The sequence below is a fragment of the Sycon ciliatum genome, chromosome 2 (assembly GCF_964019385.1).
Source record: "Sycon ciliatum chromosome 2, ocSycCili1.1, whole genome shotgun sequence".
Taxonomy (NCBI): Eukaryota; Metazoa; Porifera; class Calcarea; order Leucosolenida; family Sycettidae; genus Sycon; species Sycon ciliatum.
The window spans coordinates 13,671,576-13,693,644 of record NC_088644.1 but is presented as its reverse complement, the minus strand read 5'-3'; the positions used below and the strand labels follow the sequence as shown (position 1 = coordinate 13,693,644).

The 22,069-nt window shown below is 46.6% G+C and overlaps 2 protein-coding genes and 2 long non-coding RNA genes across 4 annotated transcripts; 2 read left to right on the top strand and 2 right to left on the bottom strand.

Annotated features, from left to right (window-relative positions):
* Positions 1-3,467: 3,467 nt before the first annotated feature.
* LOC135808833 (tumor necrosis factor-like) lies at positions 3,468-10,157 on the top strand. The gene is made up of 5 exons (XM_065322063.1): positions 3,468-3,697; positions 6,810-6,939; positions 8,301-8,375; positions 8,788-8,913; positions 9,164-10,157. The coding sequence occupies exons 1-5, from the start codon at positions 3,587-3,589 to the stop codon at positions 9,409-9,411; spliced, it is 690 nt and encodes a 229-aa protein (XP_065178135.1). The 5' UTR covers positions 3,468-3,586; the 3' UTR covers positions 9,412-10,157.
* A 5,106-nt stretch (positions 10,158-15,263) lies between these two features.
* Positions 15,264-18,384, bottom strand: LOC135808832 (protein farnesyltransferase subunit beta-like). The gene is made up of 2 exons (XM_065322062.1): positions 17,805-18,384; positions 15,264-16,464 (listed from the first exon to the last, which is right to left on the bottom strand). Exons 1-2 carry the CDS (start codon positions 18,300-18,302, stop codon positions 15,697-15,699), a joined length of 1,266 nt encoding a protein of 421 aa, XP_065178134.1. The 5' UTR covers positions 18,303-18,384; the 3' UTR covers positions 15,264-15,696.
* A 708-nt stretch (positions 18,385-19,092) lies between these two features.
* LOC135810740 (uncharacterized) lies at positions 19,093-20,556 on the top strand. The gene is made up of 2 exons (XR_010552357.1): positions 19,093-19,249; positions 19,972-20,556. It is a non-coding gene; the product is annotated as an uncharacterized LOC135810740 (long non-coding RNA).
* LOC135810741 (uncharacterized) lies at positions 19,787-21,299 on the bottom strand. The gene is made up of 2 exons (XR_010552358.1): positions 20,699-21,299; positions 19,787-20,104 (listed from the first exon to the last, which is right to left on the bottom strand). It is a non-coding gene; the product is annotated as an uncharacterized LOC135810741 (long non-coding RNA).
* Between the last annotated feature and the right edge of the window lie 770 nt (positions 21,300-22,069).

The window sequence follows — 22,069 nt, the reverse complement described above, 5'->3', positions numbered from 1 at the left end:
AAGCTCACATGAAAGATCAAAAAAATTAATTGATGAGAGTCATGACATGTATCTTTGGACAAGGTTGAACCAGTGCAGTCTGTCTTTAGTTCCTCCGCTTCCAAAAGAGACATGTTGAGAAGTAAAAGATCATTCCTATTATTTTCTACGCACCTGGTCAAGGGGCGACCTCTGGGCTTCTTTTAAAAATATGCCTGTTATCCTCTTAGTTTTGGTTATAACTTATATTGATTGACCAAAGACTGTAGGAGCCCATCGAGGGGCATTCCTTTGAAATGAAAGAGAAGGAAGATGAGTGCTATGTACTGTCTGGTTAGTCAATGCTGATGAGAGAAACCAGGTATATGCCAGAGGCAGAAGTAGGTAATTGTACCTACTCGCAGAACCTTGCGGGGGAGGGGGTGTACGAACCTCAGCTGCCGACGATGCTCAATCTCCTGAACACATGTGGGTGATGAATTCCAGACCGGGAGTTTGTGTCAAACACTGGTCTTATGAGCAAAATTTAGTAATCGCGGTCGGGTTTAGATGGACAATCATTGTATGCCGGCGCTAGCTGCAGTTCAGCTGTCTCAGTGCAGTGGGAGATACGTGCATGTTCGGGAGCTGAACCGCAGTGCAACCGCGCAGATCAGTAGAATAATGATGGCCCATCGCATGTAGCGATGTGTATGCAAAAGGCCTTTAAGGGGGATGTCAGAGTAAGTCATATCTCTACAACACGAGTACAATGCCTGTGCTGCATGAGGACTGAGGAGTCTCTGGTGACGAGTGGTGTACGAGTACTGTAACTACATACGTACTGAAGTAGCTACAGAGTACATAACAGTGAAACACTGCACAAGCTACAATTTACAAAGCCACCTGGATTCGGCTTCTGGATGGCCACCGATTCTTATCTTCATGGTCCGCTAGCCTGATTGCCGGTGTAACATGAGCCCAGTACACACGAGTCCCTATCACTACTAGTACGGCAGTAGGCAGTACAACTAGGGTAGTGGGGAAGGGGTCATGTTCATCAACTAACTTTACTTCATGTTGTACAGTAATACTAATAGTTACTCCATCCATGAAAGTACTTTACGTAAGTGCAATAGAGTGGTTTCACATTTTATCCCATGACCATACCTGACAGCCATGTTAGTTCCGACTCCAGTCAACCCTTGATCTACAGGTCACATGATGCCGGCCATGTTGGTTCCACTGTCCACATTCCAAGATCACTTTCTACACAAAGTTAGGCACAATCATCATGATCATGACAAAGATGTAAAACCACCTCATACATCATGTCACCATCATTGTACAGTATCGCACTCACTCAGTCCGCCTCAAAGACCATGCGACCGCCGACGCCCCTTTCTTGGCAAAAACGGGTTAAGTGTTGGATACACCCGCTTGATGATTGTGTTCCTCTACACGCCAGATGATGTAGCCGCGAATCCGGCTAGCTTTGCTTTTTTGGCTACTCGCGTGTGTGAGACAGTCTCAGGAGAGCAAGTACTGGCATCCCACTTCGGATAGACCTAGGCTACAGTCCAATGACTGTAGCCTAGGTCTATCCGAAGTGAGATGACTGTAGCCTAGGTCTATCCGAAGTGGGATGCCAGTACTTGTTCTCCCGAGACTGTCTCACACACGCGTGTATCCAAAAAAGCAAAGCTAGCCGGATTCGGGGCTACATCATCTGGCGTGTAGAGGAACACAATCATCAAGCGGGTGTATCCAACAGTCACTGAAGTCCAAAGCGTCCTCCAAACTCTGCATAAATAACTCCCCATCCCCCTACCCCCCCCCCCCCCCATCGCCTACCCGAAATGGACGTGTGCAGTGTAGCCAATCTTCGTCACTCTTGTCCCTGAGCAGCCACAACATGGTACACGCCCATACGGCCATAGTGACTAGTGTACAACAGAATAGTGTTGTAAAAATAATAAGTATGCTATACTATCCTGCCGCCTACTGAAAGTAGTCACAGGTGATATCACAAGCGCGGTACCATTACCAGCACGTCACACTAAGATTTACAGGTGTTCTAGAGTCGACGGCGATCTGTCCCTATCAACAGCCGGTGAGCCAGTGACATTGGAAGCGAAAGTGTTTGACCAATCGGTGCTGGCAGAGCGAGATGATAACCCCCTGCTGCCATCCGACAGCCGTCCAGCAGCCGGCCTTGCAGTCCAAAGTACTAACTGGACAGAGACAGGACATGCTAACGCCACATAAACATACACAATGAATGGTCAATTGTAATAATTTGAAACTCGGGTATTGAGCCAATAATAAAATACGGAGATGTATATAGTATCTAGTAACAGTGGTGGAGAGTTACTCTTAACTCGTTTTTATTATGTCCTTTTCCTTTCTACTATTATAATAATTGTCCGACGTATGCTGGTGAAATGTGTATGGTCGCCAGTTCAGAATCGCGCGCTGCTTGCCCGCCGTATTGCTAGAGGATTCCTACACTGGGATTGTGTGAGGATTGCTAAACTGGGATTGTGTGAGGATTGCTAAACTGGGATCGTGTCGAAACTAACTAGTTACTTGAAAGACATAAACACACAATGGCATTGTCTTACACAGTCACTGCGCGTGGATTATGCTCATAACATTCAGACTCGTGTGTGATCTTCTTTACCGGCCTCGTGAGAGGCTGGATATCACTACCTGTCCAACGTTCGATAAGCGTCAGACCCCCAGCGAACCACCTAGAGACTCTTGACTTACCAACACTGTTTTCTGTTATTGTTGCTATACAGTACCTATGGGAAGGTTGGGCTAATACCTGTGTGGATTCGATCAGGCAAATGCAGTGTGACGAGCGAATGAGTTCATGTATCCTATCTTTGTGGCAAAGTGTTTGCACGTGTGAATGTGCGTATGTCTGCGAAGCTGAGCACTCACGTTAGTCGCGATCACATCCACATGATGCGGGTACGTCTAGACTCGCTCTGGCTGCCATACTCTGTTCACTGTAGCAGCCTGCGTAACAAGTGACCGTTCGAACCTCGCAAGCTCTCGAACACGTGTCCGATCGGGGTTGGTTAAATTACTGAGATAGCGGTTTGACCGGTAGCTGGTCACCAAGCAGAAGTGAAAAGGCAGTTAGCTAGGGTAAGCGCTCTCCCTTACCTCCTGCCATGCCATCAGCTAGCTTGGTTGCTGCGAGATGGACAGCCAGGGAACCTGCAAGAGGCCTAGATAGAGTGTCGAAAGGTTCGCATTCCCGCCGCCGCGATACAGGTGTGATACTGGCTATGAGAGACTTGTACAAACCGGTAGCGGCAGGCAAGATCAGCCGAGCCACACTGGGACCTGCAGATGACGGTGTGAAGGCGATGGTGCACGCTGCACCTGTTGCACCCATGACCCAGTGCGACTGTCAGCCCACCATCTGACCACGACGGCCGACTGCCTTATCTTCAGCGTGGCACACTGGATCTGTATAAAAGTCATCATACCCTGGCATGGAACTTCATTTCACTACGTTCTAAGCCTTTCCAAGAGCACTTGTGGTGGTGTTGTGTAAATAGACCAGATAATCCAAGGTTTCAAACTCAGCTTACCCTGTTCTAAATCAAACATGAAGCTCCTTCACGCGCTATTCGTACTGGGACTGGCAGTCGGCACCACATTCGCAGCAGTAGACGAAGATGAAGTCGTGGATGCCGAAGACGATCTCGAGCTTACGAGAGTAAGAGAGCTGTGTGTGTAGTACTGTATTGTAGGTTGAAGTCTGTTCCCAACCCTTCGCCTAGTTGCCCCATACCCCAGTTGTTTGGCTTTCCTCCTTCCTCTTACTTCCTCCTCCTCCTGAGTCCTCTTCCTCCTTGCTGTCTCTTTTCACAGCCCCCTCCCATCTGCCATTTCCCCTCCCCTTTCAGTCTCTTAGTATTCCATACCCATCCCCACTTGCTCCCAATGTTCCACACCTTTCCGTGGCGACTACGAGTCGTTAGCATCACTTCTTGCAACCTGTCTGTGGTGCATAGTCGTGGGTCCCATACTCCGCATGGCTTGGCTGCTGATCTAGACTAGGCTGTCGTTGTTGTGTTCAGGATGATAGTGAAAGTAGAAGTACTTGTGACGGTGCTCTAGCGAGTCACCTACAAGACACTACTCTGAGAGTTGATACATGTACATTATACATGTATCCTGAGTACTGCATGAGTCTAGTACTGCATGTATACTGCATGAGTACTGCATGAGTAGTTGCACTCCAACATGACTGTCCTGTCGTTTCTGTGTATGTAAGGTGCCCACTACGACGTGACCTTTTGTTAGTTAGGTCGTAAGGTTGTGCTATAGTGATAATTACAGCATCTTGCTAGTGAGTGGTTTGAGATCTTGCAGCATACACATACTTTTATGGTAATAAAGACAGGTCGTGTGCAACGCTGGCATTCTTTGTGTGGGCTGGCGGCGTGAAACTGCCGCCGCTCAGCCTTCCTCTCACCGCAGTGTAGTCGCACACGTCGCATTAAGGAAGCCCCATGACGTGCTGACCTAGTCTGCCGCCAATGTAACCCTGATCCCATCAGGGACCCAGCCAGGCAGGTGGTTGATTCGTTGCCCTCGATACTGACTGCATGGTGGCTGCCTGTGCTCGCTTAGTGCGTGAGAGAGCAAGCCACTGTTAGATAGTTAGGTAACTTTGCGACTAACTAATGACTTGGTCTCATTACCAGTGTACGGCAGGAAGGCTGGGGGCAGGATGCCTGTTCGTTCAGCCGTGGTGCATACGCTAGCTCATTCGGAGACGGAAGACCATTTTAGGGAGCTGATTAGCAGCGGAAGACTGAAGGAGCCCTGCGAACTCACGGACACAGTGACATGACGCTGCTTCCGAGTGACTCTTGTGCATAGTGCTTCGTGTAGATACCATGCGAATTACAGTGTTAGGGAAGAACCATGCCCATCGATACCGACATCCAGGTCTTACAATGTATACTATTGCGTCTTCCCCATGCGGCCCAGTGGCACTGGCAGTGCTGAACGGAACCTACCTTCCAGTCCTAGTCTTCCGATACGTGTGTCGGGAGTCAGGCATCCGTAAAGGAATGCTAACAACAAGGCATCTCGAAATTCTTCCCACCTATCTGCTTCCCACGTGTCCGTCTCGATACCACGGTTCGAGTGCTTACTGCGGAGGCTTTCATCATTGCTCAAGACTCAGTCACTGCATGTTTTAGGCTGCACTACATGTATACGCGCACAGACTAGAGCATCGCTCCTTCTTCAACCATCTTCGAGTCGTATCCCGTTACACAGCGATCTGATTCCCTCCTTGGTCCTTTCCGTGTCGTGTTCCCAGATACGCAAGGAATCGGTCGGATCAGAACGCATTGCATGCGAACCCCACTGGTCGGCTGGTCACGATTGCACTAACCGACACTCAATTCAAGTCCCAGACGTCTGGGAATGGTATCATGCATGATGCCGAGATGTCGGTCTGATACTAGTGAGGCTGCATGAATCAGGACTACTTCCGGGATCAGGGCCTGGGAACTGGGCCCACCCCCCCCCCCCCCCCCCCCCCGCATCCTACCCCGAAATCCAAGTAATGAGTGGGCACCCGATCCAGACTACACTACGTAGATCTACATGTATACAGTGGCCCAGGCGGCCAAAGGAAGGAGTGCCACGACCGCGTACCGTGAGGCAAACATCCTAAGCAGTTTTCGGCCTTGCAGACCTTGCCATGCTAGCTACGATATTCGTAGTGCAAGCCACCGCGTCGATCGACCTCCTCCATGATCCCAGTCCGTTTCAACGACGTTACGTGAATATGCATGGGGCAATGCCGTCTTTGACAGCCTGCTGTCGGCCGGAGTTGTCGACCTGCGGCAAAAATGCTGTCGTTTGTCGGCAGGTTGGTCAGCTAACGTTACCTGACACCGTAGTGTGGCGGTGGAATTCAATGCTCACTTTCTGGCAGGCCTGGTGCGCCGGTAGCGGATGGAGTTTCAGTGCTGGAGGCAGTAGGAGAAACGGAGAGGGTCGGAAGGGTGCGTCAAATGTCCATTGGATTTCTATGGTCGCCTTTCCATTGTCTCAAGCAACCAGCTATCCTCTTTGGTCAATCAGATAGTGGTTATCTTGACTCAGTCATTCCTGGCCGCGTAAGGAGAACTGTGAAACTGATAGTGTGAAGTAATGGCTACTTCGGGAAGGCATCAACACTGGCGTTGCCAGGTGCATTGGAAGAATGCAAACTCGAACATTGTTCTGTCGTAGGTACGGATCCACAACTAAAATCAAGCGCCTGAAAATAGAGCGGCATGTAGTGTTCGTATCTAGAAACGTCCAGAAGACTATACCATGGCTTAAAAATTACCAAAGCAAGTCCAAGGCGTTGTTCAACATTCAAATGGCATTCATGAAGTGTCCATGACATTGATACAGCATGCATTTGCAGTTACTCTGGCGCTGGTTTGTTCAGGAGCATATTGCTAGGTTTCAGCAATATCGGACACGACTCCAATGACGCAAACCCTGCACTGGACGAAAGCAATCATTGGAATACCAGTGCCGACAAGCATTGCCGCACTTCCAGTTCCATGTCTGATTGTGTACGTAACGTTCATTCCTGGAACATGAAATGGCTCTACTACAGTACAGTCATGGTACAGAGCTGGTGGACCAAAGGTGTATAATGTCTGTTGTAATCAGGGAGTCGTACAAACTCCTGGTTGTATTATCTTGACCTAGGAACTGTAGCATACCATACGCTGCACTCTTGATGCCCACTACTATCCGTTGACCTTCTGACGTTGGTCTTTTCTTGTCGTTGTCTTTGCGTGCAGGCGAGACGTCAGGTAGTTGCCCAACCCGTGTACCAAGTGCCAGTAGTAGCCCCTGGCCAGCCCATTGCGGCAAACCCCACCGTCAGCCAATACTACGAAACCCTGGAGAATGCACTCGTCAACTTGGCCGGTGAGTTATCAAGTGAAGCGTTAGTTACACAGCAAACACAGAATCATGGTCAAATTCACTCTTTGTTTAGTTGCACAGCAAACACAGAATCATGGTCAAATTCACTCTCTGTTTTGGTGTATGATGAAACTACATTGTTCAACTCGGATGGTGAGCCAATACAATTATGGTGAAATAGGAGAAGGACAAAATGTCAAACTCCTTGTCAGTTTTGTGCCGTTTTGTCGCACTCGCTGACTGTATAAGAACTCCTTGTCAAACTCCTTGTTAGTTTTGTGTAGGGCTGAAACGATTATACCGAATAATCGAGTACTCGTTTGATAACTCTAACGATCGAGCAATCGTTTAGATTACCGATTACGATTATTTTGCGTTTTTTAATTTTAAATTTCTTACGCACTGCACGCGGGACTCGCCTTGTTACATGCTGTCAAAATCGAAAAACAGTCCTACAAGTGTAGTGTAGTACAACGAAGCTGGAGCATGAAGCTCGAAGGTCAAGGTCGCGTCCGGTCTGCATACATAACACTTTTTTTGTGCAAAATTTTGTACATATTTCCACTTTTGGCCATTCTACGTACACATTCCAGGTGCGGCCTCTTAAAGATTATAATAGAATAATCGATCGTTATGATAAAGAGTAATCGATTGGGCTAAATGGATGATCGTTTCAGCCCTAGTTTTGTGCCATTTTGTCGCACTCGCTGACTATAAGATCTGGTTACGTTGGTGGACAGTTAGTCATAACTCGTAACATTTTGTCCTTCTCCTTTTTTCACCATAAACTGCATTGTAGTTCTAACTGGTTCATCTTGTCCCGTGAATGGTGTGCCTCTGCATGCTGGGCGCAAAGTAACCAATACACAGATCAGTATACTATTGCTTGTAGTGGAGGTGGCCTATGTGCCTAGTGCCAGTAGCAGTAGCAGTGGGTGTAGCGAGGTAACATGTTGACACTGATCCTAAGTAGTTTAAAGACATGTTTACTTGTGGCATTATGGGGCGCTCATCTAGTAATAGACTTATAGCTGTACAAGTAGATCCAGCTCATTTTGGAGCTTGTATTTCAAACAAAGCCATTGCATGATGCTTCCTTTGGTGAGCACTAACCTTGATCTAGCTGGTGACAATTTAATGCAGACCATTATAACTTACGTGTACTTCAAAGTATGCGTCAAATACAATGTATCACATGATATGCGTATTCTCTGAAGTGATGTCAGCCAGAGGTCCAGTCTGCATCCGCTGTATGACTAACCATCGCTCATGTTCTGGGGCGGTGGCAGCGGCGGCCATGATGGTGGCGGCGGCGGGCGTGTGACTCTCTGTCCTAACATGTGTAGCTGTGTATCGTTTCACAGTGGTGTCGTCGCGGACCAAGCCAGCGGCTCACATCGTCGGAAACGCACAGGCCAGCTGGCACGTCAGCTCACAAGGTAGGGATGTGTGAGGTCACTTGCATACATGTACTAGTACATGTTGGTGGCGTGTATAGCGTGAATGCCTTGTGTGACATCTTGGTTTCATTGCATGCGCATGCTCTATGCACATGGTGATCATTTGTAATGCCCGAGTTGTTGCAATGACATAGAAAATGAAGAATTGTTTTATGCTTTCAGTTATGTACCATGCTATGCAAATACCTACGAGTATGACATCATTGCCAATATCTAATGACATCGTTGTAAATGTGCTATGTGATCATTGGCACTCTTATTAGTGTTATACTAGTATTAACACCACCAATCACATGATGCTCACTGTTCAAAATCAAACCTTGAATATAAAGTGGCTTTATAATGTCACATTGTGCATACATATCATGTGGTGGCTGGTGTTCCTTTGTAGGTCCTCTGAAGATCTGGAAGGAGAAGGTGACCAATGGTGGCATGAAGCTGGACCCTACGTCACATGAGCTTATCGTGCCCACGAGTGGCCCATACTATTGCTACGCTCAAGTCTATTTCAACACTGGTATGTTGCTCAGGTCATAGCTGGCATGGCCTTCTTCACACAGAGACGACTGTGTGTTTATCATAGCCTATTTACGTATGCCACTGCAAGACATTTGCAACCATGGGTGAAAATGCCTTTGACGAACACTTTGGAGCCGGCATGCCACAGTTGTATGATGTATTCTGGTATGTGTATATGTGTGTGTATGTGCCTTTCCTCATGTGATTCACATTCCGCTTTACTACCATGTGGTTGTACCCCATTGCAGGTCGTGAACAGGCGGCCGGTACCAAGCCCCCATCACCGCGTCATGAGTCCGATGCTCGCTTCTACCTATTCGTCAACCAGAAGGCAACATTGCTCAGCAGTGAGCAGCCAGCCATTGAAGTATCGGCTTACACCGGTGCCGTCATGCAGCTTAACGCACAGGACCGCATCAGCGTGCACGTATACACGCCCAACGTGCGTGTGTGGCGTGGCGAGGATCACTCCTTCTTCGGTTGTTACCTCATCTAGATCTCCATGCTCTCGGCCTACCCAGGCGTGCATTGGAATGACACATGAGGTATTGAAAAATCTACAAGTGACAATGACACGGTAATAACTACAAGCTTATGTTCAACAATATTGTATAGCATTGAAAATTCTCTAATGGCAGTGTGCCCAATCAATTGCTACAGCCAGATGATAACCTTCTTATTGTTTTATACTTCTATGATACGAAAGACACGCTTGTCGTGCCTGCTTAATCAATTTTACTGAGCACACGACTACCTAATAAATTCAATATATTAATATTAATCCTAAACCGAGTTATCTTTGTACAGAACGCGTTAAAAAACTGCTAAACCCAGACTACTGACCTCTCTCTCACTGCCTCTCTCTCTCTCTCTCTCTCTCTCTCTCTCTCTCTCTCTCTCTCTCTCTCTCTCTCTCTCTCTCCCCCCCCCTCCCTCTCTCATTCTCTCTCTCTCTCTCTCTCTCTCTCTATCCTCTGCCCTTTTCGTAATTCAGTTAATCTGATCTTCTTCCTTCGACGTACTCATTCCCCTGTATATTTGTGACTTCTTATATAAGAATGTCCTTTACGTGAATTAATTCCATTTTCGAATGACAATCTTAGGATCTGTCCTGCACACTGAAAAGTCCCCGTCACTGTCCACTCCCTGCTATCCCGTGAATCGGGGACACCTTTATTTTGCATCACTAAATTGCATGACATAGTCCGCTTGATCTAAATGCTGACTCTAGCTAACCCGTGATTCTGACTGAATTCAAGTGTGAAGTAACAGTTAGTACCCCCCACCTGAAGCCAGAAAGGCACCTATGGGATGGGTTGCAGTCTAAATTGACATACTGTTTTCAGAATTTAAACTCGGATGTTGAGCCAAAGTGATCATGGATAAAAAGAAAGGACAAAATGTTACGAGTTACGACTAACTGTCCACAAACGTAACCAGATCATATACAGTGAGCGAGTGCGACGAAATGGCACAAAACTGACAAGTCGTCGAATGTCCCAGTTCTCCTTGTCAGCTTTGTGCCATTTTGTCGCACTCGCTGACTGTATGATCTGGTTACGAAGGTGGACAGTTTGTCATAACTCGTAACATTTTTTGTCCTTTCTTTTTATCCATGTTTTCAGAATATAAAAGAAAAATTTCAGCTTGGCATTACTTCAATGGCTCTCAAATGGTTCATGAGCTACCTAACGGACTGCTGTCAGCGAGTCGTCCTGAGCAATGGCCAGTCGTCCGCCCTCTCTCCCTGTGAGTGTGGTGTTCCTCAGGGAAGTGTGCTGGCTCCTCTTTTGTTCTCCATCTACACAATTGAAATAGAATAGATCACAGCTCCAGCCCACTCACAACTGTTTGCTGATGATATCCTGCTAGACGCCATCAGTCAATCTGTCGAATTCTTGAACTTAACCCTCTCCCGTTCGGTCTCCAACCTGGCCAATTTTCTGGAAGGAAGAGGCTTTTAAATACTAAATCCCTCCAAAACCCACGTTCCGGCCCTACATGCGTCCCGCAGGCAGCCCTTGTTACTTTACATAGAATGCAATGGAAATCACCTAGCTCAGACCACAACTGCTCGATATCTAGGTCTACATCTCGCCTCCCAGCTTCGGTGGGAGACTCAAGTTGCAACTATCACACGAAAGACCTCCCAGAAACTGACGGCGCTGCGAGCCATTCGCTCCTGCTTAACTGAGCAACAAGCCCTGCTATTTTACAGATCGCTAATACTACCGGACATGTTATATGGATCCAATGCCCTCTTCTCGCTTCTCTCTGCGCACCAACGGCATCAGCTTTCGGTCCTCGACAAGCGATGTATCCGCTGCGTTGCCAACCAGCCATTCCCCTCCCACACAGATCCCATCTACACCTATCTTGGCCTCATCCCCATCATCCAAAATGCCCATTGTAAACTCCGCCTCCTCATGCTTCGTATCCACACCGCCAGAATTAGCAATCTCCTGTCCAAGCGCCTATGTCGCCAGACTGAAGGCGTCACTCGGATCAATGATCCAAATGCGTATGTTGTCCCTGCCACCAGGCGAGTTTCTGGTGACTGTCGGCCGCTCGTTTCTGCTGTTAGATTATGGAACGCCCTGCCCCAAGAGTTCAAGTCACTCGTCTGCCATAGATCATTCAAGAGACTTCTAAAGGTGTATTTTTATGGCTAGTCAGCATCTAGGCTTAGTTTAAAGTGGACTTGGAGTCGTCCTGCGAAGTGACTCAACTGTGTTTTTTGTTTTGTTTTTGTTATGTTTGTCTTTTGTTCTCTTTCTTTTTTCCCTTGTACTTTTTCCTTTCTCTTTTTTTGAGTATTTGAAGTCTGTGTTTTTCTCTCTTTCGTGGAGGCTGCTTGTTGTATCCTTGGCTTTTGGCCGTTACTTTATCGCCATCATAATATTGGGCACCATTGCCCGTTTGGTCTGTGATACAAAATAAAATTTCAACAACAACAACAACAACAACAACAACAACAACACAGAGAGAGAAAGGTAGATAGATAGATAGATAGATAGATAGATGTAGAGAGAGAGAGAGAGAGAGAGAGAGAGAGAGAGAGAGAGAGAGAGAGAGAGAGAGAGAGAGAGAGAGAGAGAGAGAGAGAGAGAGAGAGAGAGTCGTAAATTTATCCTCCAATCCACTTACAGAGCACCTCCATTAGTGGAGCCCCACGTATGTATTCGACGTAAATCACGGTAAACAACTTTCCGTGAGTGGAGTGTAAACTCGCAAATTCACGGGTTTTCCCGTCCATGTTGCTCAACTATATACGTGGTGCGGAACTTCTCTAATAAGGACAGAAATCCCCATTCGGAAGAATAGAGAAAGAGCAGCCAAATCTTGTGCGTTGCATTCAATGCTCGAGGCGACGCAAACATACACAATACAGGCAGGCAAAACTTGTTTCTATACGATGTACGTGGGTCCGACAAAGGGGCCTTCACAAGAGCTGTATGTCGTTCCTGAAACTAACATTGCCGATGTCGCGGCACTTTGACCCTTACCTCCCTCCCGAATGAAGAATATTAATTTTGTTTTCTGTCAAAAACTGTTATCGTATGTCATGTCATACAGTGTAGTACCAGAAGCACGTGTACAGTTTGGTCTATTTTGTGATTTGCACGGGTTCGTCCTCCCCCCACGAACTTTGCTTGTTTAAGGGACAGGAAAACAATTCTTATGATGGTGACTCCTAATGTTTCGAGAGAGCGTGCACTTACAGACCTCACTTTGCTGGCTTTGTTCGCATACATGAAAAATCTCTACTAGCTTTGTACGGTGGTGTGGGATGGAGTTGCAGCGTAATAACTAGCTTAGCCATAATCGTATGCCCATCCCTAGCTATGCTCGTGCACACGCATCCCCGCCGGACATGTCTGCCTACCTACGGCGGTACAATTTAAAAGGTTTATGAAATCTGCCATTCTGGCGTTTACATGCTTCTAGCTGCTACTGTTGCATTTTGTGCTGTTGTGCTGTACATGGCTGCACTAGCTGTGCTTGCTGTTGTGCTGTACATGGCTGCACTAGCTGTGCTTGTTGTTGTGCTGTACATGGCTGCACTAGCTGTGCTTGCTGTTGCACCTGTACACACGCATACAGTCCATGCATGGCTGCGCTTTGGACCTGTTTTCGTTACCAGTATCGTCATTCCTCGTTGCTTGGATGTATTTCTTAGGGAACGTAATTAATCGTGCTGGTCTGCATTCGCGAATCTCTATAAATTATTACATAGGCCACAGGTACTCATCCCTGGTGGATATACGTGAACAAGACCAATGGGACATAACCGTCGCATACGTTTTTAGTAGACTGAAGACAGGTACCGACCATCACTGTGTGATCTTCGTCTGCCGTTATCTTAGAATCGTTATGCTCCAAACATTCTCGAACAAAGAATAACTTTTTGAAAGGTAGCATTTCGATTTCGTTTATTTATTTATTTATTTATTTATTTATTTATTGCAGCATCTCATAGCACAGTGAGAACACCGGCCAATACAAAGAGAGAGGGTGTTAGCCAACCACGGCAAGGAAGGGAGAAGGGGAGGAGAAGAAAAAAGGAACCGGCATGGATAAGAAGTGATTGCAACAAAATGAGAAACGCAAAATCAAAGTCAAGGCGCAACAAGGCTCTTAAAAAGGCGGAGGGAAGAAAGGTCCTTAGCTTCTTGGGGAAGTGCCAGCCACGCAGAGTACGCAGTGAAAAGGGGAGAGTGAAGTAGAAAGGAGGACTTGGGTTTCGGAAGGGAAAGGGAGTTTCTCGTGCTACGGGAAGAAAACCAGTTGAAACAGTGGAGGTGAGGTGGACACAGATTGAGTTTGAGAGAATGGATAAGGGTGACAAGATGTGAATTACGTCTCTTAGACAAAGGGGTAGTGTGAGCAAGGGCATAAAGGGTGGAAGATGGGAGCATGCGGGGTTTCCGGAGGAGGATTTTTAGAACTTTTTTGTGCTGAATTTCGAGCTTTTCAGCACGGGTTCCAAGAGAGAGAGTGTGTGTGTGTGGGGGGGGGGGGGGGGGGGTGGTGGTGATTGTCACTCACCGGTGCATGTATTACATCGTAAACTACTGTAATATCTCACGGTGTGGTTTTGGCGCCGGGGACGAGCTGCTGAAGCTAGCATTGTTTGCCGTTGAAAGGGTGGAGGTTAAGGCTGGATGGAGAGTTTTTGTATCTGGGAGTGATGAGAAACACTACTCCCTGACTCCTATGTAACAAAGCTAGGTTGCTTTCCCTTCAGCTCATGACTCCATTACCAGAGTTGTGTGCACTTGCGACAAACCTCAACAGACCAGCGGTATAATATCACATGTCTAGACACTCGACCTGAATTGGTGTAGGCCTTGAAAGCACATAGGGTTTGCGGCACAGGATCAGATGAAAGATCTTGGTGCGAGGAGGCTGCGAATGCTGTGTCAGTTCCTCCCAATCAAACCTGCATACCGGTATATATCGTACTACATTCCAGTGAAGACACTAGTCACTGCGTGCAACAGTTACTTAACTGTGAGTGCAAAATTGCCAAAATGACCGATTTCAGCCCATTTGATTTAGTATCCACCACTCACCACCATGCAGGGTATGTGTACGTGTTGTGAAAGCTTTACGTCCAAGGCGTGTACGTGTGTAACGTTATAGCACTCACAAGAACATTTGCTGGATAACATAACCTTGCTGCTCGGTGTGATGGTAACGCAATATGCATAGGCAAAGAGTTTGTAAGCGGCCCAGACCTGAATGCGGGAATAACGCAAAGTATGGCAAGAATGAAACGTGCACGGTACTGTACGATGTGTTATTATAACGAGTCGCAAATTTATCGATTGTCCAAACTCATAGGCTAGCGTGAAGATTTTAACGATCTTGTGGTCTTCAGGCATATCCGCACGTAACACATGCGAGGCATAACAGCCTCAACAGAACTTAGTATAACGAAGAAATGTAACTCGTTCAAACGTTAGATTTACTTCCTCGAAGTTTCCCGGTTATTTACATATCTTACAGTATGTAGTCTTCTGAGCACCGAGTCGAATGGCGTTAGTCAGAGAAAGGCTGCAATGTACACTGTGAAATAAATTACTTCGAAAGAGTCCACACTTTGTACTAAAAAAATGACTGCGCAACTGTCTAACTGGTCGCATGCAGCAATGTCGCTATCAAAGGAATGAGGCAAGAATTGAAGATGCATGTACAGGTTTCACTGAGAACAACCGAAGCCTCCTCGTAAAGACCATGACTATCCAACTCTGCGGCCCAAACTCGATGGGATCTGAAGTTTTCATCGTGTTCCCCCGTTCTGTATTACAGAAAGTTACACAAGGCAGACAAAACCGCTCGGTGTTGGATTATTTGAAGTGTGTATTTTCAACGATACCAAGACATTTTTTATAATTTTTAATGAGCATAAAAAAGAGTATGAAAGTATGGAATCCAAAGGGGAATTTTTCAAATTTGTTTGTGTACAGTTCAACGAAACCTTCACTTGGAAGTACTGATATGAACATGTTTTATATTTGGTACAAAGGACAATTCTGGGAGCTTCAGTATAGGCCGGAAATAATAAGGACTGAGATAGCATTCCACATGTTCAAGGCTATGAATGATGGCTGGCACGATCAACATGCAGCTGATGTTCAGTAAATGATTGTTGGGGAGAGGGGTAGTAGTCCTTGCAAAAATTTCGAATGCAGATGCTGAAGAATTCACTTCAGTCAAGGGAAACCGCAATCGTGTGGCATGAAGTGAATGTACGCTGAGCGTTGAGAGAAAGTGGTCAGACCTTTACAAGAGATGGTGTCTGGAAATGTAGCATGGCTGCAGCTGCACGGTCAAGGCGGATGTTCAACAGCGGGTGGGTTGGCTCCAGGAGATTAGAGCTGGCACCAAACACGCGCGGTTCCGCTGACTGATTTTCTTCCTCGTTCCATGGGAAATACTGCAGGACACTGATGCCGGAGAGTGTGTAGCAGGAGTGGTAAAAGTCTCTGCGCTTGGTTGGCTTATCGATGAGACCGCCGCGTCCTGCTTGACAGCAGACCATCACGTACGCCTGTAACGCTTTCGTGGAGCACAGAAGCTCATCGCAGCGAACTCCACTACTCTCCATGGTCATATGTAATAAGGGAAAGATGCCGCCAACCCAGAATGAATAGCAGCCATCCACTAGCTTGCCTGTTCGACCCTGGAATCCTCCCTCATAGCGCATCTGACGGCGCGAAGCCCAGCGAGCCAGAGCGTCAACATCGACCAGCCTCTCTTTGCCCAGCAGGATGAGAGCGGCAAACGCACAGAACGTGTAGCCGCCGTGTGCCTCCATGCCCGGGCAGCCAGAAAATCCGCCCTCGTAAGTCTGGCAGCGAGACAGCCAGCCGCCAACAGGCTCATACGCAGCACGAATGTCCAGATCCAGCAGCCTACTAACCGCCAGCGCGCAATAAGCACCACGCACGTCTGTCTCACCACCAACCTCCACATGAACCGCACCAGTGATAGGGTTCACCACGCTGCATAGGAACGTCTTCAGCTTTGGTCGATCGATTACCTGAAGAAACAAACACAGTCAAAAGAAAACACGACTGGGATAATTAGTTACTCTTAAGTCTTAACTGGACACACACACGCACACACACACACACACACACACGCACGCACACACACACACGCACACACACATACACCCACACACACGGGAATAAGGCTACAATAGAACATGTAGATTAATACAACTACTGGCAACGATTGTGCTGAACTTGTGGAATTTGCTTCATAAACCAGCAGCCATCACTCTAAACGGCTTGCAAGCACCACGGAACTGCCCCCAATCAGAAATTGAATGGCAGAAGTGACAAAAGAGAACAATTGCACGTCCTGGAAAGGACAGGTGTCCAGTTTGCTCTTTGATCCAAGAAAAAATGTAACCTTCAATGAAGGTAGAATAATTATTATGATTGTTCCCAGGTTTTAACCCTGCCTTGGAGATCAATCATTGAAGTGGATGCCACTTTTCCATTAAGAGGTTAGATTGTTCTAAGCTAAAAGGGGGTATCCCTAGTGGTCCTGGAACTCTCCTGGCAACAGCACTCTGGAACATGCAAAATACTTCGAAGTACTACTAGTACAGTCTGAGTCATGTAGCTGGTTGGATCAGAAAGTCTGCAGAAACACTCAAAATGAGCTCTGGTCATGGCACACCTGGGAATGGCATTATCAGAGTGGACACTGCTAGCACATGTACTGTGTACTACTACACTCACTGTGTGTGTGTAATGTGTTCATGTACACGGGTGTGTGTGTGTGTGTGTGTGTGTGTGTGTGTGTGTGTGTGTGTGTGTGTGTGTGTAATGTGTTCATGTACACGTGTGTGTTCATGTACACGGGTGTGTGTGTGTGTGTGTGTGTGTGTGTGTGTGTCCAGTTCATTTGCAGATTTGCCTGCTTCTCTTGCGACGGGCATATAATTATAATATTATGATACATGTGTGTGTGTGTGCGCATTTGTGTGTGTGTGTGCATATGTGTGTGTGCGTGTGTGTGTGTGCGTGTGTGTGCGTATGTGTGTGTGTGTGTGTGTGTGTGTGTGTGTGTGTGTGTGTGTGTGTGTGTGTGTGTGTGTGTGTGTGTGTGTGTGTGTGTACATGATGCACCAACAATGCTGCCAGGAAATACTACAGGGCCTGTGCGATTAGAATTTATTACACACTGTGTGTGTTTACTGCTGCTGAGGCTTCATGGGCCTCTGATCACTGCGTCCTGCTCCACGACTCGTCACGTTGTAAGTACAGTACTGTATCTACTAGTTTCTAATAGTGATGTGCCACGCTGGCCCAGCTATGCACACTCTTGTAAGCAGACAACACATTCTACACAGGGTAGTGCTCGCACCTTGTACGCTTCCTCTGTGCCAAGGCTGCATAAGGCCATCACAGCTGCATAGGTCGGTGCAACATGTGGATACTGTCCTGGTCCACCACCAAAGCCTCCTGTTACTGCTTGGCAACGACTCAAGAAGCCAACGATGTTGGACTTCAGATCATCGCTGATATCTTCTCCCAACAGATTCAGGGCATGTACTATCCAGAAACAAATCCATGTCCGACTGGCATCCAGTGATTCAAAGCTGGTGGATAACTCCCTCAGGCCGCCTAGTAAATAGTTGACATGCTTGCTGCGTAGCAATTTGACCTTTTTCAAACGACTTTCAAGAGGACATTGTAAATCGGAATCCCCTGTACCGCGCTCAGCCACTAACGGAACGCAGTATTCCTTGAATATTTCTTCAACAGATGCTTCTACATCTTTCTGCTCTTCAGAGGAAGCGCTGTCGAACTCGTCTGTATCAAAGAGAAAATCTGAAAGAGGGCTATTCTCCAGCAACGCCATTTTCCTTGCAAGGACTTACATCGTGGACGGAGTGAACTTATTTGAAAAAAAAACTGAAATTGCAGCAAGTCAAATCCAAATCCATCTCTACAACATGTACAGTACAAGCTCTCTCGATCTCCCGGGCCCGGGTCATGGCCCACATGGCGCCGTCACCATCGTGACCGATCACCTTGGTCACGCACACCCAAACCGATCATCAGCGTCAAGGACTCAACTTCTCAAGAGTAAAAATAATAATAATATTCGCGGGATCCGCGTCGGCATCGCTTGAATGTTCAGAAACACACAAACTAGCCAAGAGTACTTGCATGAAAACCGCTTTCAAGTTACATGTATACACTGTTAAAGGGAAACTGAACGCCAAAAATAAGTATGGCTTATCCGAAGGAGAATTGGGCACTGATTCCGATGAGCTATGTCTCGAGCCGATCAGAGAAGAGGAACCGTGTCAAATTTCATAAATAACACCTTCCATATTTGGAAATTGGGCTTGATGACGTGCGTACTGCTTAGCTGTCACCATGCTGTGCATGCTCAGCAGTGTAATTGAATGGAAGAAAACAATTACTTTGGTGTTTTGCAGCTCTATTTCGTTCCCTGGCGGTACCCAAATCTAGATGTAGGAGTCTGTTGAGCAGGAGAGTGACACATGTCTTCCCGAAGGCTGTCCAGCCTGCAGTGGTGATGAAGAAGACACGAATATCACCCCAAGATCGATTGTAGCGAATTGGAAAACTCATGGTGAATTTGCTTCCACTCCAAGGCAATGTCGAGGTATGAAGGGTGCTTGTACTGCCTTCCAAAGTGCAGCGGAGATGAACATGGCTTTGCATAGCTGTTGCTCTACGCCAACTTACCTACTCTTGCTGGTTCCGTAGTGGTATATTGCAAATTTCGTGGACGAACAATTCGAGTCACTAGTGGCTAGTGAGCACCACTAACAGGTGAGATTTTTCAATTTGATAAAAATTGTTTTTGTTTGAGAACTGACGGTGGCAATCATTTGACTCAGTAGGTGTCTCTGCTGCTTCTTTCCCTTCATTGGTAGGGTTGTGCTTGATAGTACAAGTGCTTGAAGTAAAATAAAATAAATAGAACATGTGGAACATAAATCTAATCAAGCATCAGTACATGTATTGCGAATTTCAACTTCAAAGCACATAAAATTACAATGATCACAAAGTTTATGGAATCAGGAGGACTCCCTGTGTTCAACGAACACAATACACACATTCTATATTGCGCGCACACATGTACACATGTGCGTGCACCCCCACCCCATCCCACAGACACACGCATGCAACGCGCACATCCATACACATGTGTGTGAACCCCCCCCCACACACACACACACACTCCTACCCATACACATATGCGTCTACCCCCAGCTCCCCCCCCCCACACACACACGTGTGCACAGACGGATACACAAACACACACACACACACACACACACACACACACACACACACACAAGTTACTTGTAAGTGTACATGGTCTTCCTGGTGCAGATGCTGGGCCAGCACAATGGAAAATACCTCCATCAAGATGCTTGATCAAGTGTTGTGATAATGGCACTGTTTGTTTGTTTTTACAAAGATGTGTGGGAAGGATTACAATGCGTTATAATTCATAATATTATTGTTCTTTGCCTTGTACTGTGCAGACCAGAATGCTTCGCCATCAACTCCTGGCTTTCCATCGGCATGGTGTTCAGCTGCAGCGGCATCTGGTCCGGGGAGTACGTTGCTGCACGTTTATGTAATTTATATTGTCGCTCGTCCAGCAACGTCAAGGCTCTGCATGTAAACACAGGAGAACACCATAATAATTATACTACTCAGGGGATAATAATTATAATTTTGGATTATCAATTTCTTGACATTTATGAGTTCCTGTCTAAACCATGTCGTGATATTGATTGCTATCTGCTCACAAAGTACCTCGTATTGTAACAATACTCTGCTTAATCACTACCCTCTGCCAATTATTAGATTCGCACAATATTCACAACATATGCAACACAATGCTGTCTATTGACACTACTTCGAACTGAAATGCTTACTACTCGTCTCCCGTTTTCAACTCCCTCTACCTTATGAATACTCTACTTTACTGGTTTCGTTTCTACCCTTTCCATTGCTGCCAGCCCCCAGTCTTTTTCAGTGGACAGCACCATATTGAAATTTTTGTGATTTGATGTACACATACTTTGAAATTGAAATTCGAATTACATGATCAGATTTTTGTTCCACATGTTCTATTTATTTCGACTTCAAGCACAACCCTATCGATGAAGGGAAAGAAGCCGCAGAGAGACACCTACTGAGTCTAATGACTGCCACCGTCTGTTCTCAAACAAGAACAATTTTTGTCAAATTGAAAAATCTCACCTGTTAGTGTTGCTCACTAGCCACTAGTGACTCAAATTGTTCGTCCACGAAATTTGCAATATACCACTACGGTACCAGCAAGAGTAGGTAAGTAAGTTGGCGTAGAACAACAGCTATGCCAAGCCATGTTCATCTCCGCTTCACTTTGGAAGGCAGTACAAGCACCCTTCATACCTCGACATTGCCTTGGAGTGGAAGCAAATTCACCATGAGTTTTTCAATTCGCTACAATCGATCTTGGGGTGTTATTCGTGTCTTCTTCATCACCACTGCAGGCTGGACAGCCTTCGGGAAGACATGTGTCACTCTCCTGCTCAACAGATTCCTACATCTAGATTTGGGTACCGTCAGGGAACGAAATAGAGCTGCAAAACACCAAAGTAATTGTTTTCTTCCATTCAATTACACTGCTGAGCATGCACAGCATGGTGACAGCTAAGCAGTACGCACGTCATCAAGCCCATTTTCCAAATATGGAAGGTGTTATTTATGAAATTTGACACGGTTCCTCTTCTCTGATCGGCTCGAGACATAGCTCATCGGAATCAGTGCCCAATTCTCCTTCGGATAAGCCATACTTATTTTTGGCGTTCAGTTTCCCTTTAAGTTTCATGGAGATCTACTCAGCGTGGATTGTTCACTCGGAAATGTTTGTCGGGAAGGAAACTGGCATGTTGAAGTAACATTTCGCGGCTCTGACTCAGTCTGAGGCCAGAGTCCATCGAACTGAGCCACTCCTTTGTGTTGGCCCATTGCCTCCGAGTTGCCCAATTTTTCGCTTCAAATCAGAGGTGGCTCCAAACCGGAAAGGCTAGAGTGCACGTCAAATTCACCTGTCTGCTGACTTCTGAAATTACAGTGGCCAGTACAGCGTAACAATAAGCCTTGTGAAGTTGTGTGTGTGCTTCCATTAGTTTTCATTGGTATAGGGTGCTTTATTGGCGAGAGGCGAGCCGCTGTTTACCTGCGACAAGAAATTGATTTTTCGAAAGACGAACTCAAGTAGGGGCGCGTGCGGATAATGCTCGAAAAGGTGGCAGATTCTGCTCGAAAAGCAGGCACGGTGAAATTGGCAGAACCATACAAACCTTATGGCGGGCAATTCCTCGAGTTCTGCTCCATTTCTTTATACACATACCAAACATGCATGAAACTTACCAGAAAAAGTACCGAATTCTGCCAATTTTTCTGCCGGCATTATCCGCATATGCCTAAACTCAAGTCGCAGTGCATGCAGTGCGAAGCAACACGTCAAAAACTCACCTGCTTGGTATGGCGCTTCTGGTCATCGCAGAGCCATGAAGTTTTGGCTTGGAGTATAACACATCGTAGTCTCACTGTGGCATATGTTCTCTAATCAAAATACCAAGA

Excerpts from the sequence above, each read along its gene's own strand:
- LOC135808832 (XM_065322062.1), bottom strand. The coding sequence starts at position 18,302 with ATGGCGTTGCTGGAGAATAGCCCTCTTTCAGATTTTCTCTTTGATACA. Across the intron at positions 16,465-17,804 it reads GCACAGAGGAAGCGTACAAG|GTAATCGATCGACCAAAGCT; the intron begins GTGCGAGCACTA and ends TTGTTTCTTCAG.
- LOC135808833 (XM_065322063.1), top strand. The coding sequence starts at position 3,587 with ATGAAGCTCCTTCACGCGCTATTCGTACTGGGACTGGCAGTCGGCACC. Across the intron at positions 8,376-8,787 it reads CTGGCACGTCAGCTCACAAG|GTCCTCTGAAGATCTGGAAG; the intron begins GTAGGGATGTGT and ends GTTCCTTTGTAG. Across the intron at positions 8,914-9,163 it reads TCAAGTCTATTTCAACACTG|GTCGTGAACAGGCGGCCGGT; the intron begins GTATGTTGCTCA and ends ACCCCATTGCAG.